General features: G+C 37.7%; 1 protein-coding gene across 1 annotated transcript in view; it reads left to right on the top strand.

Annotated features, from left to right (window-relative positions):
• The window catches only part of LOC132563375 (mismatch repair endonuclease PMS2-like), a 28,149-nt gene extending 13,252 nt beyond the window's left edge, over positions 1–14,897 (top strand). The window contains exons 14-25 of the mRNA XM_060228139.1: positions 960–1,050; positions 3,102–3,964; positions 5,403–5,496; positions 6,768–6,864; positions 7,303–7,339; positions 8,985–9,115; positions 9,620–9,720; positions 10,374–10,442; positions 12,374–12,411; positions 12,807–12,911; positions 13,541–13,576; positions 14,771–14,897. Of these exons, the coding sequence (XP_060084122.1) occupies positions 960–1,050; positions 3,102–3,964; positions 5,403–5,496; positions 6,768–6,864; positions 7,303–7,339; positions 8,985–9,115; positions 9,620–9,720; positions 10,374–10,442; positions 12,374–12,411; positions 12,807–12,911; positions 13,541–13,576; positions 14,771–14,833 (1,725 nt within the window). The 3' untranslated portion in view covers positions 14,834–14,897. The remainder of the gene's footprint in view (positions 1–959; positions 1,051–3,101; positions 3,965–5,402; positions 5,497–6,767; positions 6,865–7,302; positions 7,340–8,984; positions 9,116–9,619; positions 9,721–10,373; positions 10,443–12,373; positions 12,412–12,806; positions 12,912–13,540; positions 13,577–14,770) is intronic.
• The last annotated feature ends 1,370 nt before the right edge of the window (positions 14,898–16,267 follow it).

The raw sequence follows: 16,267 nt of genomic DNA, 5'->3' as shown, positions 1-16,267 counted from the left end.
TTATATCATAACTCATCATGTTGCCCTATAGGTATACCCCATTGCATGTTGTTTAAGGTAACTTAATTTGAGATCTAATCTTTTATTTTCTTCTAAACAACTATATTTTCCCTATTGTCTCCATTGACACTGCCTCACTATTGCCCTCTAGTGGAACATTGGTGCTGTGATGAAGGATAAAGTTAGGTCCTCTGGTCAGAGCATACCCCTAACTGATCAACACATGGCATTGTGGTTGTGAAAGAACTGGTTTGTCTGTTGTCGGTATGATATGAACAGATAGGGTGTCCTGCTTTGGACTTAAGCGATATGTATATTTCGGTGTGGTTACACTATATAGTCATCTTCAGGCTTACATAAACCTATTGTAGTTTTGTGCACATACATAAATATATAGAATTTTACAAGAGTTTCCTTTTGATTTTTGATTTATGATTTTCTTTTTTTAAATTCATGAGCTAAAATGAAAAATTTGTGATAAGTTTCATAATAGATATCTCTTGATCAATTATTCTTATAGATGTGGAAAACGGAAATATCCAAACTTCAAACTTGATGTCATTTTGGCTACACATATAATTTCTATTGCTACATTGTTCTAATCTGTGAGCGTTGGACATCCTTATCCAAACCCGATGTCACAATAGGTTATATTACACATGTACAAAATGCAAAAAATATTACATGGGTATATTCAATGAATAACGAGGTAATCATGTCACTCCATACAAAAAACCAGGGGAACCAACCATTCTTTGTAATTCAAAACAAATTCATTTACAAGTGTGTGTTTGTTTATCATTATATATTGATGTTTGAAAAAATAGAAATTTAAAAAAATTCATTCTTGTTTCTCTGATGTAGACTGGTGAATCAAATGACACCATTTTATGAATATTATTTATGGTACATTAGTCAGATTGTGAAAATAAAAAACATGTTTTTTTTTTATTCCACAGACAATAAGCTCTCTAAGTAAGCTGAAGAGATCTTATGCTAGTGTGTTTTCAGCCTGTGAAGATGCTTCGAAAAAAGAACAAAAATCCAAACGTAAGTTTAGGCTGGAAGTAAAATCAACTCTATAGTGATCATCACAAGTGATAAAGGTTGCTTTCGTGTAAACCTGATTGAAACAGTTCAGGTGGTCTGGAATTATTCCACTTTACACAAACACACATGTTCCAGAAGTTGAACCTGTTATATATAAAGCTCAAAATGCACAGTTTCAGAATTTCCTGTCAACAATTAACAAAAGTAAACCATCCATTTCACTCCTACTTAATAGCACAATCCCTCCAGAAATGTCTGTGTGTACAGACCCTACTTTATGCTGAAATTCTGAAAACTAATGATATTCAGCAATTTAGTTTCTATCTGCACATGCCAAATATTCCACAGTTCAACCTCGTTTATGATCTGACCATGGCGTTTTTCTTGCAAGTCCAACCGGTCCTACTGTTTCAACCACTTAAGCGAAAGTGACCCTAGTTAAATTTCTATAATATACTGATTACAGTACAATTTACCTCATCTCCCTCCAACCACCCTCTTTCCGCTCTACCCCCTTACTGATACTAACATCAACATTCCACTGCTGGCTAGCTCACCTGACCTAAAGTACTGATCTTATGTCACCCTACCTTGGTGTTGCCCGTCCATCTGTCCTTCCATCAAATTTTTATAGCCATTGACTGTTTCATCCTTAGTTGTGAGCCATCTTTTCAATAACGAAAAAGTCAAGATGCTAATATGGGCCTGACGTAGCATTCGGGGATAAAAGATATCAAATTTGTTCAAATGAATGACCTTGACCCACTTGACTGAGCAGATTTGACTAAATTTGGTCTAAGCATCCTTTTGGGAAGGGGAACAAATTGTTTGTAAATGATGGGTCTGGGCATTCTTCGCTTGAAGGGGAGGGGCCCAATAGAGGAAAAATAATGCAAATTCTGTAAAATCCTATTCCTCCTGTGTTTAGTATATATCAAATAGGCCTCACACACCAGGTGGGACCCATGTGTTTGGTATATATCAAATAGGCCTCACACACCAGGTGGGACCCATGTGTTTAGTATATATCAAATAGGCCTCACACACCAAGTAGGACCCATGTGTTTAGTATATATCAAATAGGCCTCACACACCAAGTAGGACCCATGTGTTTAGTATATATCAAATAGGCCTCACACACCAAGTAGAGCCCATGTCTTTAGTATATATCAAATAGGCCTCACACACCAGGTGGGACCCATGTGTTTAGTATATATCAAATAGGCCTCACACACCAGGTGGGACCATGTGTTTAGTATATATCTCACACACCAGGTGGGACCCATAAATATATATATCATGTGTTAGTATATATCAAATAGGCCTCACACACCAGGTGGGACCCATGTGTTTGGTATATATCAAATAGGCCTCACACACCAGGTGGGACCCATGTGTTTAGTATATATCAAATAGGCCTCACACACCAAGTGGACCCATGTGTTTAGTATATATCAAATAGGCCTCACACACCAAGTGGGACCCATGTGTTAAGTATATATCAAATAGGCCTCACACACCAAGTGGGACCATGTGTTTAGTATATATCAAATAGGCCTCACACACCAAGTGGACCCATGTGTTTAGTATATATCAAATAGGCCTCACACACCAAGTGGACCCATGTGTTTAGTATATATCAAATAGGCCTCACACACCAAGTGGAACCCATGTGTTTAATATGAGTTAGGCCTCAGGCTCCAGGTAGGATCCATGTATTTGATATAAGTTAGGTTTTTTGGGCCAAGGAGAACCCATGTCTTTACTACACATATTCCTAATTCTTTATTGTGCTGTTTGGTATATTTATTGCTAGACAGGAAGTTCTTGCTGTATTTGTAAAAAATTAACATGTACTTTGGTATCAAAGGGTATGAGACCCAGCTCAGCAGTATAGATACTTGTTGAATAGTATTCACACGCGAATCGCTTTCATGATTGAAGGTAAAAGATGGAAGTCAAATAAATAACCTGTTTTATTAAAAGAATTAAAAATTACCTTGGCTTAATCTTCATAACATGTCTGTTTTAAATGAATTTCTTTTTAACAGAGAGGAAACTTGACACCTTTGTCACCAAGAAGACGGTTTCATTATCTGATTGTGAACCTGACCTTGACCCCACAAAGACCATGGCCCCATCGGAGGAGGTTGTTGTTCTTAGTGTGGAAATGATGTCTAAACCTGTCTCACCAACGCGATGTGAATCGGGGATCAGCTCCCCCAAGGATACAATGATCGTTGGTTCACTAAGTCAGAGTTCAAAGGAAACAATGACAAAGAGAGCAGAAGTTCAACAAGATACAGTAATGTTAGGTTCACCAGGTCAAAGGGCAAAATTTCAACAAGATTCAGTAACATTGAGTTCACAGGGTCAAAGTTCACAGGACACTTTCCTGTTAAATTCACAAGATTCTCTGACTTCAGGTTTTGATAGTCAGGAAACTGTGAACTCATCAAATTCTAATAAATTGAATAGTCCTTTATCAAAATGTGAACAGCTTCCATCTGTATCCAAAGATCTTGGTGATGATGTGACCACAAGTCCTACTTCCCATGATGAATCTTCTCCAAAGGATGGAATCTGCTCATCTGACAATAACTTAAACAAATCTGAGTTTTCTTTTAGTGACAAATCAAGACATGATGATGAAGCAAAACTTCTGTTTAAGTCTGTATCAAAACTAAGCAACTTTAAAGCGGAGAAATCTCAGTTTCTTCTAAAAAATTCTGTTTCGAAGTCACAGGGATATACAAAGTCTTGTTCTTCTGATGACTGTCATTTTCCATCATCATCATCCATAAATGAAGGACTTATGTCTGACATCACAAACAGAGAAGATCTGAATCCATCCGATGGAGAGAATGAAGAAAGGATACAGGAAAAAGACGAGTGTGAGGTGACAACAGAATCAGTAAGTTTATTTTCAAAAGTTCTGATTCTTTAATTTCATGTGTAGATTTAAAGGTGATTTCATTTTACCTTGTTGACCACGTCAAGGACATGTGCAACTCTTCCCAATATGAATTTTCCACCACTAGATAGTATTATTCCTGCTTCCCCAACCTTTAATACTTGACATTTGAAGGTCAGTGGTAACAAGATCATTTCAGGATCTCACTACCATTTGTCTAAGTATAGGCAAGACAAAACTAGATTGTATAGCCTGTAACAGCACTAGATTATATAGCCCGTAACGACACTAGATTGTATAGCCCGTAACGACACTAGATTGTATAGCCCGTAACGACACTAGATTGTATAGCCCGTAATGACACTAGATTGTATAGCCCATAACAACACTAGATTGTATAGCCCGTAACAACACTAGATTGTATAGCCCGTAACTAGCCCTTAACAACACTAGATTGTATAGCCCGTAACAACACTAGATTGTATAGCCCGTAACGACACTAGATTGTATAGCCTGTAACTAGATTGTATAGCCCATAACAACACTAGATTGTATAGCCCGTAACGACACTAGATTGTATAGCCCGTAACACCACTAGATTGTATAGCCCGTAACGACACTAGATTGTATAGACCGTAACTACACTAGATTGTATAGCCCGTAATGACACTAGATTGTATAGCCCCGTAACGACACTAGATTGTATAGCCCGTAACAACACTAGATTGTATAGCCCGTAACGACACTAGATTGTATAGCCCGTAACGACACTAGGTTGTATAGCCCGTAACGACACTAGGTTGTATAGCCTGTGACGACACTAGATTGTATAGCCTGTGACGTCACTAGATTGTATAGCCTGTGACGAAACTAGATTGTAAAGCCTGTAACGACACTAGATGGTATAGCCTGTAACGACACTAGATTGTATAGCCTGTAACGACACTAGATTGTATAGCCTGTAACGACGCCAGGTTGTATAGCCTGTAACGACGCCAGGTTGTATAGCCTGTAACGACGCTAGGTTGTATAGCCTGTAAACATAACATCATATTTTACTTATGAATTACTAGGCATTTGTCTGATAAAAGTCACCCAGTGCATCAGCTTAACGAAGCTTTGTTGTACATGAACTGGATAAATGCTGGAAACATATTGATAAACTTGATGAAGTTATAAACAGTATCTTTATCTATAACAAATTATTATGTTTTGAGACTGATGTAGAGGTTACTAAATTCTGTACCAAGTATTTATCATTAAGTGCTGTACCTACAACATCTAAATCTGAGTTAACATCCCCTATCATCCTTAACGCTTCAACTCTATCTAAGAATCAAGTGTCTGTACAGTGATATCATTTATTTTATTTTTGGATCCAGACAGTATTGAATCATCTCATGAAGTCATTAACTTTGTAACATATAATCTGCTTTAGGAGGAACCCAAGGTCAAGTCAGAGAAAATCACACAATTTAGTATGTTAAGTCTGAAGACGAAAGCCTCGGCAAGAAAGAAAATGACGGGAAAAAGTAAGTTTACATTGTTGTTGTGGGCAAAGGTAAATAAAACAAGAATTGCTGGAAATGTATACCAGGAAAAAAACTGATGTAAACATGTCACAAGATTGCTGGATTTCTATCTTTCTATAGCACACCTACCTTATTGGAGGATTTCTATAACACACCTACCTTATTGGAGGATTTCTATAACACACCTACCTTATTGGAGGATTTCTATAACACACTTACCTTATTGGTGGATTTCTATCTTTCTATAACACACTTACCTTATTGGAGGATTTCGATCTTTCTATAACACACCTACCTTATTGGAGGATTTCTATAACACACTTACCTTATTGGTGGATTTCTATAACACACCTACCTTATTGGAGGATTTCTATAACACACCTACCTTATTGGAGGATTTCTATAACACACCTACCTTATTGGAGGATTTCTATCTTTCTATAACACACTTACCTTATTGGAGGATTTCTATAACACACCTACCTTATTGGAGGATTTCTATAACACACCTACCTTATTGGAGGATTTCTATCTTTCTATAACACACCTACCTTATTGGAGGATTTCTATAACACACCTACCTTATTGGAGGATTTCTATAACACACCTACCTTATTGGAGGATTTCTATAACACACTTACCTTATTGGAGGATTTCTATAACACACCTACCTTATTGGAGGATTTCTATAAAACACCTACCTTATTGGGGGATTTCTATAACACACCTACCTTATTGGAGGATTTCTATCTTTCTATAACACACTTACCTTATTGGAGGATTTCTATAACACACTTACCTTATTGGTGGATTTCTATAACACACCTACCTTATTGGAGGATTTCTATAACATACCTACCTTATTGGTGGATTTCTATAACACACCTACCTTATTGGAGGATTTCTATCTTTCTAAAACTCAACTACCCTTTCTGGACAATTATGAAAACATCAGAAGTTGTCAGTAGTCATGTTTTAAGAAAGTTTTACAATACATTTTGTCAGAAAAAAATGAAGGGATTTATAGATGGCAGTGTGCTATTCTCAAACTATTATGTAATTTAAAATTATTAAAATATTTAGTGTGTGGTTCACATATATAGTCAAAACCAAAACTCGAACTTTGCTGTATTCCAGATGGATGCTTTTGCCACCATCTTCAACATTTTGTTCCATGTTGTTTGTCAGGTATCCTCTGAACAGGAAGGTGTATATACCAGGTATATCTTTTTAAGATTAGTCAAAACAAGAAATATTTTTTCTTAAAACAGAAAATTCTGAGGAACAAGAATTTTATCGAACATTTCGGGCAAGCATCGTTCCAACAGATAACAAGTCTGCTGAAGAAGAGCTGCAAAGGGAGATAACGTAAGTTTAATGGGAAATCATGTAAGTTTAATGGGAAATCATGTAGGTCTAATGGGAAATCATGTAAGTTTAATGGGAAATCAAGTTAGTCAAATTGGAAATCATGCAAGTCTAACAAGAGATCAAGTGAGTCTGTTTGGAAATGATGAAAGTGTAAAAGGAAATGATGTAGTTTAATAGGGAAATCAGGAAAGTATAATGACAAATCGTATCATTACATTAGCCAACATTCATCAGATGGTAGGCTATTCAAATCACCCTATGTTGAGGCAGGATCTCGCTACGATGAAGAGATGGTTAATATTCTAAATATTTTTGACAACATGATTGCACATTCAAATTATTACAAAACATACATGTGTTGTGAATTATTATTATTGTTATTTCTGTTTACTCCTGAAATACTTACGTTTTACTTATGTTTGCTACTAATTTCAGAAAAGATACATTCGAGAAGATGGAGATCTTGGGTCAGGTGAGTGATATATAAGCCAATCAAATCACCCATACACGAGTGAGATATACAGTATTGCCAACCTCTCAGAGTGAAATATCAGGTCATGACCTGCTAAAACAATAGTGTGAAACAATATTTTTCATGTCATTTTCTTGAATTTGAAATAAAACATGAACATGAAACATAAAACATTTACACCAACCAATAAACCTCTTTATATAAGTAATTATATACAATTTCTTTATTCCTTGATTTTTTTTTATTATACGTATTCATAATTCTTTGAAGCTACAACTGGCAGCTTTGACTGCCAGTAACACTGTCAATGGTTTATAATCACAGGATGTACAGACATGTCATTGTTCCAAACTCATCCTGTGTATCATTCTTTTATTTTAACAATTGAATTGCAGTGTTTTGCATCTTGTTTTTTTTTTTAAAAGAGAAAGAAACCTGAGATTATCATATCATGAACTAAACTGTGTCATACAGCTGTTTCGTCCTTCTAGGACTTGTCAGTGATGTTACATCATACAGCTGTTTCGTCCTTCTAGGACTTGTCAGTGATGTTACAGCATACAGCTGTTTCGTCCTTCTAGGACTCGTCAGTGATGTTACATCATACAGCTGTTTCGTCCTTCTAGGAATCGTCAGTGATGTTACATCATACAGCTGTTTCGTCCTTCTAGGACACGTCAGTGATGTTACATCATACAGCTGTTTCATCCTTCTAGGACTTGTCAGTAATACTACATCATACAGCTGTTTCGTCCTTCTAGGACACGTCAGTGATGTGACATCATACAGCTGTTTCATCCTTCTAGGACTTGTCAGTGATGTTATGTCATACAGCTGTTTCATCCTTTTAGGATACTAAGAGCCAAAATGATAAAACTAAAAGATAAATTTGAATGAATTAAAATGTGGCAAGCAGGTTATGGCAAACCTCAGGAACTAACCACAATATTTACCACCACCAGTCGGGAAGATTGTACAAAAGACACACAAATGAACAGCACCATTGTATAAGATACAGTGGAAATCAGATATTCAAATCTACACATACTAATTACAGATCAGTCAATTAAATCGTCTGTATATAGATGAGCTATAGATCAGCCAATCAGATTGCCTGTACACAAGTAGGTGGGACAAGTGTAGTGGTTAAGATTGTATTCTGAAATTTGGAATTTAAAGAATAGATAGCAGAAACTGAAAACAAGGGATATTCCCTCAAAAGCGGGAGTAGGGAGGGTTTTGGTGAAAATGCTGATGATAGTGGTCAAACTCCAGAGGTACCACGAATAATGATTTTGAATGTTACAATCATTGAGTTGACAAAGGTAAATAACTCTACAAATTATAATGGAAGAGAGTTCACTGAAATATCGTTAACAGGTGTAACGTCTGCTGTATGACCTTTCAGCCTTTCTACAGATGAGATGGTGTCCAAGTGATGACCAGATTCTATAGCAAGGAGTTTTATTCTCAGTAACTGCATCTGACAAGCACAGAAGAAGACCAGATTTGCTGTGGTCAATAAATACGCCAAGTTTTTTGTAAAAATAGTAAATATATAGCATTTTCATTCATAATTTGGAGTTTCCCTTTGAATAAGATATGGACTTATTTGTCTGACATGTTGTTTGTCACTCTTCCACAGTTCAACCTCGGCTTCATCATCGCGAAGAATGGAGATGATTTATTCATAATTGATCAACATGCCACTGATGAGAAATATAATTTTGAACAGCTACAGAAACACACAGTTCTACAGAGTCAAAGACTTATACAGTAAGTTTATGTTTCATGAACCCCAACCCATCCACCTCCCCCTCTCAAACACCTCCCCCTCCCCTTCCAACACCTCACCCTATCTCATCCCCTTCTGCCCCAAACACCACATTCCTCCCAAAACCCTTCCCCGTCCCCCTTCCCGACACCTCACTCTTCCCCAACTCCTCACCTCCCATCCCCCAACACCTCCCCCTCTCACAGCTCCCCATCCCCCACACCTCTCCCTCTCACAGCTTCCCAATCCCCCAACACCCCCCTCTCACAGCTCCTCAATCCCCTAACAACTCGCTCCTCCCTCTCAACACCCTACAAAACCTAAACTACATTTCTACAAACTTTGTAACTATGGATTCCTTGAGGCTTTGTCTAACGACCAAGGGAGATAACTTTCTATTTGTTTCTTTTTCTGCATACATTCACTTAAAGTGTTTTCTGGACTTTTTGGATGTTATTCCACCTGTATTAGATGATTTTACATAAGTACAATGTTTTTTCCTTCAGACCCATGAATCTAGAATTGACAGCCAGCAACGAAACCGTCCTGATTGACAACTTGGACATTTTCCGTCAGAATGGATTTGAATTTCTAATTGATGCACAAGGTATGTCTATTTTTATAACAGTTTCTAATGACTAGACTACAGAATATGGATTCACAGGGATAACTGCTAACACCACCAGTCTGTCAGAATATTGTACATGTATAAAAGATAGTTGTATTTTTGGTCCCTATGTGAGGATGTTGATATTGTAATTAGACAATTAAGTAATAAGGTCTGATATTAACAGACTTCAAAAACACCAGGTTTAAGGTAAAAAAGAAAAAACATGTTATGTTTGAGCCATTGTGATTTGGTTACATGCTTGGAATAATTGTGTTACTAGAACCAAAAATACATGATGTCATTGGCAGAACGTAAGTTTCGGATGCTGAATTTGACCTACCTGTCATGCTTTAACAAATCAGTTCAATGAAGGCTGAGAGGTATTGCTACTTTACAGTCAACTTTTCCATGACTGATATGTTTGTTGTACAGAATTAAGACACCATTGCTCGTTGTATCTCTAAATGTCAGAGGTATTCTGGATTGAAATAGGCTGTCTTTTATTCTTTTTGAATGTGACCTTGTTCCTTAGCAAGCGATAGTGATGATGATGTCTGCTGTTTTTCTTTAAATACTGTCTTTTATTCTTTTTGAATGTGACTTTTTGAAAAACTGTTATAAACTCTTAGGGTTTTTTTTGTGTGTTTCAGCCCCACCTACTCAACGAGTCAAACTTACATCAACTCCCCTCAGCAAAAACTGGAACTTTGGAAAGGAAGGTGAAATGATTAAATACTCTAATTAATTCCTTATCTGGGAAACTAGGGTAGGGGGACTATAGTTTTTCTCTCCATCTGTTCATCCGTCCCTACGTCCACCCGCTTTTCTGTCAGTACTTTAGGAATTTCATTCCTTGAGAGATTCTCATTAAACACAATTATTAAGAATCAAAATATCTTGTCTTGGATCATAAAGGGTTTTAGAATTGTTTGGTCAATGTCACTCTGTCCTTGTTATTCTCCCCTCACCCACTTTTCTCTACCTATGAAAAAACTGACATCTGCATGGCCAATTGGTGGGTACAGATAATATTACCCACCACCTATGTCCATTCCATGGGTATAGATAGTGTTACCCAAAACCTATGTCCATCCCATTGGTATATATAGTGTTACCCACCACCTATGTCCATCCCATGGGTATAGATAGTGTTACCCACCACCTATGTCCATCCCATGGGTATAGATAGTGTTACCCACCACCTATGTCCATCCCATGGGTATAGATAGTGTTACCCACCACCTATGTCTGTCCCATGGGTATAGATAGTATTACCCACCACCTATGTCCGTCCCATGAGTATAAATAGTGTTACCTGCCACCTATGTCCGTCCCATGGGTATAGATAGTGTTACCCACCACCTATGTCCGTCCCATGGGTATAGATAGTGTTACCCACCACCTATGTCCGTCCCATGGGTATAGATAGTGTTACCCACCACCTATGTCCGTCCCATGGGTATAGATAGTGTTACCCACCACCTATGTCCGTCCCATGGGTATAGATAGTGTTACCCACCACCTATGTCTGTCCCATGGGTATAGATAGTGTTACCCACCACCTATGTCTGTCCCATGGGTATAGATAGTGTTACCCACCACCTATGTCCATCCCATGGATATAAATAGTGTTACCCACCACCTATGTCCATCCCATGGGTATAGATAGTGTTACCCACCACCTATGTCTGTCCCATGGGTATAGATAGTGTTACCCACCACCTATGTCCATCCCATGGGTATAGATAGTGTTACCCACCACCTATGTCTGTCCCATGGGTATAGATAGTGTTACCCACCGCCCATGTCCATCCCATGGATATAAATAGTGTTACCCACCACCTATGTCTGTCCCATGGGTATAGATAGTGTTACCCACCACCTATGTCCATCCCATGGGTATAGATAGTGTTACCCACCACCTATGTCCATCCCATGGGTATAGATAGTGTTACCCACCACCTATGTCCATCCCATGGGTATAGATAGTGTTACCCACCACCTATGTCCATCCCATGGATATAGATAGTGTTACCCACCACCTATGTCCATCCCATTGATATAGATAGTGTTACCCACCACCTATGTCCATCCCATGGATATAGATAGTGTTATCCGCCACCTATGTCCATCCCATGGATACAGATAGTGTTACCCACCACCTATGTCCATCCCATGGATATAGATAGTGTGACCCACCACCTATGTCCATCCCATTGATATAGATAGTGTGACCCACCACCTATGTCCGTCCCATTGATATAGATAGTGTGACCCACCACCTATGTCCATCCAATGGGTATAGGTGGTATTACCCAACACCTCATCTAGGTCACAGCATTTCTTTCGATCACTTGTTTTCCTCAGTCGACTCAAGGTTTTCAAACTTTGGGCCGTTGGCATCACTGGCGAGTCAGAGAGGGATGACTTGACTAGTCCTAGAGGGATGAAGTAGCTGTATGATGTGGTTCATTGTTTTGCTGTATCTGATTCTAAAGTTGTAATGAAGGCTGTCGTTCACATACAATCTTTGTCTTTCTGTGTTCTGATGTCAAGACTACTCTTTATAAGTAACTATTTATAGAACTTTGTCAGACCTTGATACTTATCAGTTGGGATCGGAGTATTCACATTTTCTATTTTGTTGCAGATGTTGAGGAGATGATCTTCATGCTCTCAGACTCTCCAGTGAGTATGATACATGTATACAAAATGGGTTGGAAAATCACATGTTCTTATTCCTGTAGCATAGTGTCAAAACTTTTTTAAAATACGTCATCAGACTTAACTCAAAGCTTTGGGTATATTTCATCTGTTGTTAACTTGGAAACAGTTACTTCATCAGACTGAGCTTAAAGCTCTGGGTATATTTCATCTGTAGTTAACAAGGAAACAATTAAGTTTCAAGAATGAACTATTCTGCTGAAACATTCATGAGCTTAAGGTTTCAGTAATGTAGATCATTTGTGTGTACTGTTGTTGAAAATTGTACTCTTAAGTTGGTCAGTTATGTCCAGCATTAACCCGTTTGAATTGGGATGACAGTGATATGAAAATAAAGTAAAAATGTTACTATGTTCCAGGGTGTCATGTGTCGACCATCTCGAGTCCGGCAAATGTTTGCTTCGCGATCTTGTAGGAAGTCTATTATGATTGGCACAGCACTCAACCAAGTAGAAATGAAAAAGGTAACCTTTGTAATTTGTTAACCCATATTTGTTTACTCAAATGTACCATTGAGTCCATTCTGAGCTCCAGATAAAATTTTTTTTTGCTCACTCTAATATACCATTGAGTCCACCCCAAGTTCCAGATAATTTGTTTACTCAAATGTACCATTGAGTCCACTCTGAGCACGAGATAATTTGTTTACACTTATCTTGAAAGGTTCATACAGATCCTGGAAAACTCCTACTTGTGCCTATCTGTTATACCAGTTTACAATGTGTATTTTAATGTGTAAATGTCTCTCTTTCTGCCTATCTGTTATACCAGTTTACAATGTGTATTTTAATGTGTAAATGTCTCTCTTTCTTGCCTAACTGTGGTACCTAAATGTCTCTCCCTACAGCCTAACTGTTGTACCTAAATGTCTCTCCCTTCAGCCTAACTGTTGTACCCAAATGTCTCTCCCTACAGCCTAACTGTTGTGCCTAAATGTCTCTCCCTACAGCCTAACTGTTGTACCCAAATGTCTCACCCTACAGCCTAACTGTTGTGCCTTAATGTCTCTCCCTACAGCCTAACTGTTGTGCATAAATGTCTCTCCCTACAGCCTATACTATGCACAATAATATGTAATTGTCTCTATCTACAGCTTGTCACACACATGGGACAGATAGACCAGCCATGGGTAAGTCACAGTTCCAGACATCTAGATGTAGAATATACTATATTCTTTTACATCCATAATGGTTGTCCAAAAACCCTGCAGACTTTTCTATGTGTTAGGCTTTGCTCTGCCCCTGGAGATGTACATCCTAACTAATTTGTGTTTCAGGGCTTCCCTGCCCCAAAAAGACTTACATGGGAACAGTTTTGTATTTTGAGGTTTGCCCTGGCCCATAAGACTTACATTCTAAGTTTTTCGTTTTAGGGTTTGCCCTGTACAGTAAAACTATCATTTTAAGTTAAGTGTTTTAAAGTTTGCCCTGTCCATTTTATAATTTTGGTAAAGCATCTTAAGATGCTTCCATCCATGCAGATCATTTGATACTATCATGTCTGGGTGTTGAGAAGAATATTTTTGAAATCTAAATCACTTTGACCCCTTTTGGCTCCACCCACCAGCAGAGGGATCAGCCAGGATCAATGTGGGCATACCATCAAGCTGTCATCCTTTGCCCTTTGCTCAAAATTCTAACCAAGTTTAAATTATTTCCAATGGGAAGTAAACAAATTATGCTTAGAATCTATTTTTCCTATATAAACTATAGCAAACTTGTACCCCCTCCCAACGGGGAAATGTTGTACCCTGCGGACATGAAATTCACAATTTTGGTAAAGCACCTTAAGATGCTTCCATCCATGAAAACCATTTGATTCTACTATATCTGTATGTTGAGGAGAAAACTTTTTGAAACTTAGTCAGTTTGACTCTTGTGACTCCACCCCTCAGGCCCCTGTGGGGGTGGGAACCATATAATTTACTATTTTGGTTGATCTTAGACCAGGGAAGGGTTCTGCAAAATTTCAATTGGTTCAGGGGTTTGTGAGAAGTCAAATATGTTTATGGCTTCACAACACTGCACAAAGGTTTTCACAATAGGTCACCATGAGACTGTCTTAGGTGACCGAAAATGTGCCTGCCGCAGAATGACATTTGCTGATTTTACAGGCCAATAATCCCAGAAAACAAACAAAACAAACATATGTGAGTGCCATGAAATGACAGATACGATCAGCTTTATGATTTCTAATAGTTTTCTGTCAACAAAATACTCATCAAAAATGAACACCCATTACTTTGTAAAGAAATAGACACTCCCTTAGTTTTTATGTTACTGGTGACTTGTAGTATCTGTCATTAATTTTGTTTTTATTTTAGAATTGTCCTCATGGCCGACCGACGATGCGACACCTGATCAATCTAAACATGGTGCCTCGATAATTGAATCTTCCTTTTATAATGAAACCATGTACAGATGTTGTGTGGATTCAAGTGCAAGATTTAACCAGTCAAGATTAAAGAATTATTTTAGAATCTAATGTCAAGAGTCCTTTATTTAGAACAAAACTTGATCACTTATCAGTTTTTAAATGTGATGTAACTTAGGTACAGGAATGATAGTCTGTTTTCTACTATCAGAGTAGAATATACACAGTAATATGGAGAATAACTATTTACAAACTCCACTTGGTTTCATATAGTGTTTTACATAAAAACATAAACCGTTTCAAACAACAGGAAAAATTGTGATCATACGGGTAAAGTTCAAGTGAATATTTCATGTTTGTTCACCTGGCCCAAAGGGCCAAGTGAGTTTATGCCGTGATGCAGCGTCCGCCATCCATCCATTTTCTGGCGTCAACTTTTTCATTTAAACAACTTCTTCTCAATTACCAATGAATCAAATGTTTTTGTATTTGGCTGGTATGTTCCTAGTATGAAGCCCAACAAAGTTTGCGAAAATGAATTACATTGACTTCTGTTCAAGGTAACAGGGGTCAATTTTTTAAAACCTTTAAACTGCATATATATATTTTGCTGTGATATTCCTAGGATGAAGTTTGACAAAGTTCGCAAAAAGAAATTACCTTGACTTATGTTCAAGGTCACAGGGGTCAACTTTGTGTAATCATTTAAACTTCTTCTCTCGAATTAAAATGCCTAAAGGCATGATATTTTGCTGGTATATTCCTAGGATAAAGTGTGACAAAGTTTATGAAAAGAAATTACCGTGACTTATGTTCAAGGTCACAGAGGTCAAATTTGAGAAAACATTTAAACAACTTCTTCTCTTGAACTAAAAGGCCTAGTATGTTCCTAGGCTGAAGCTTGACAAATTTTGCGAAAATAAATGACCTTGACTCATCTTCTAGGTCACAGGGTCAAATTTGTGAAAACATTTAAACAACAACTTCTCGTGAATTAAAGGCCTAGAAGCATAATACTAGGCTAGTATGTTCCTAGGATGAAGCCCAACAAAGTTTGCGAAAATAAATGACCTTGACCTATGTTCAAGGTCACAGGGGTAAAATATTTAGCCCATCATCATCAGATGGTAGGTTAATCAGATCTCTGCATCTGTGGTCTGTCATCTGTTCCTCCATAAACAATTTTTGTTATCGCTATTTCTTGAGAAATCCTGGAAGGATCTTTCATATGTGGGTTTCCCCTGGTCTCTAGTTGTGCCCATTTGATTTTGGGTCTGATCAAAAAAACGAAATTGCTGACAGGCAGCCATCTTGTATTTTGACTTAAAGTTTGTTGTTGCTATTTCTTGATAAGTACTTAATGGATACGTTCTCCTTGGTATCTAGTTGTGCCAGTACTGTATAGATCTTTCTCAAATTTCATGTATGGGGTTCTTTAGGTCCCTAG

This window comes from Ylistrum balloti, unplaced genomic scaffold (assembly GCF_031769215.1).
Source record: "Ylistrum balloti isolate Yb309-2 unplaced genomic scaffold, AGI_CSIRO_Ybal_v1 Utg371700, whole genome shotgun sequence".
In the NCBI taxonomy this organism is placed as follows: Eukaryota; Metazoa; Mollusca; class Bivalvia; order Pectinida; family Pectinidae; genus Ylistrum; species Ylistrum balloti.
The sequence above is the reverse complement of the archived record's forward strand: the minus strand, read 5'-3'. Positions and strand labels throughout refer to the sequence as shown.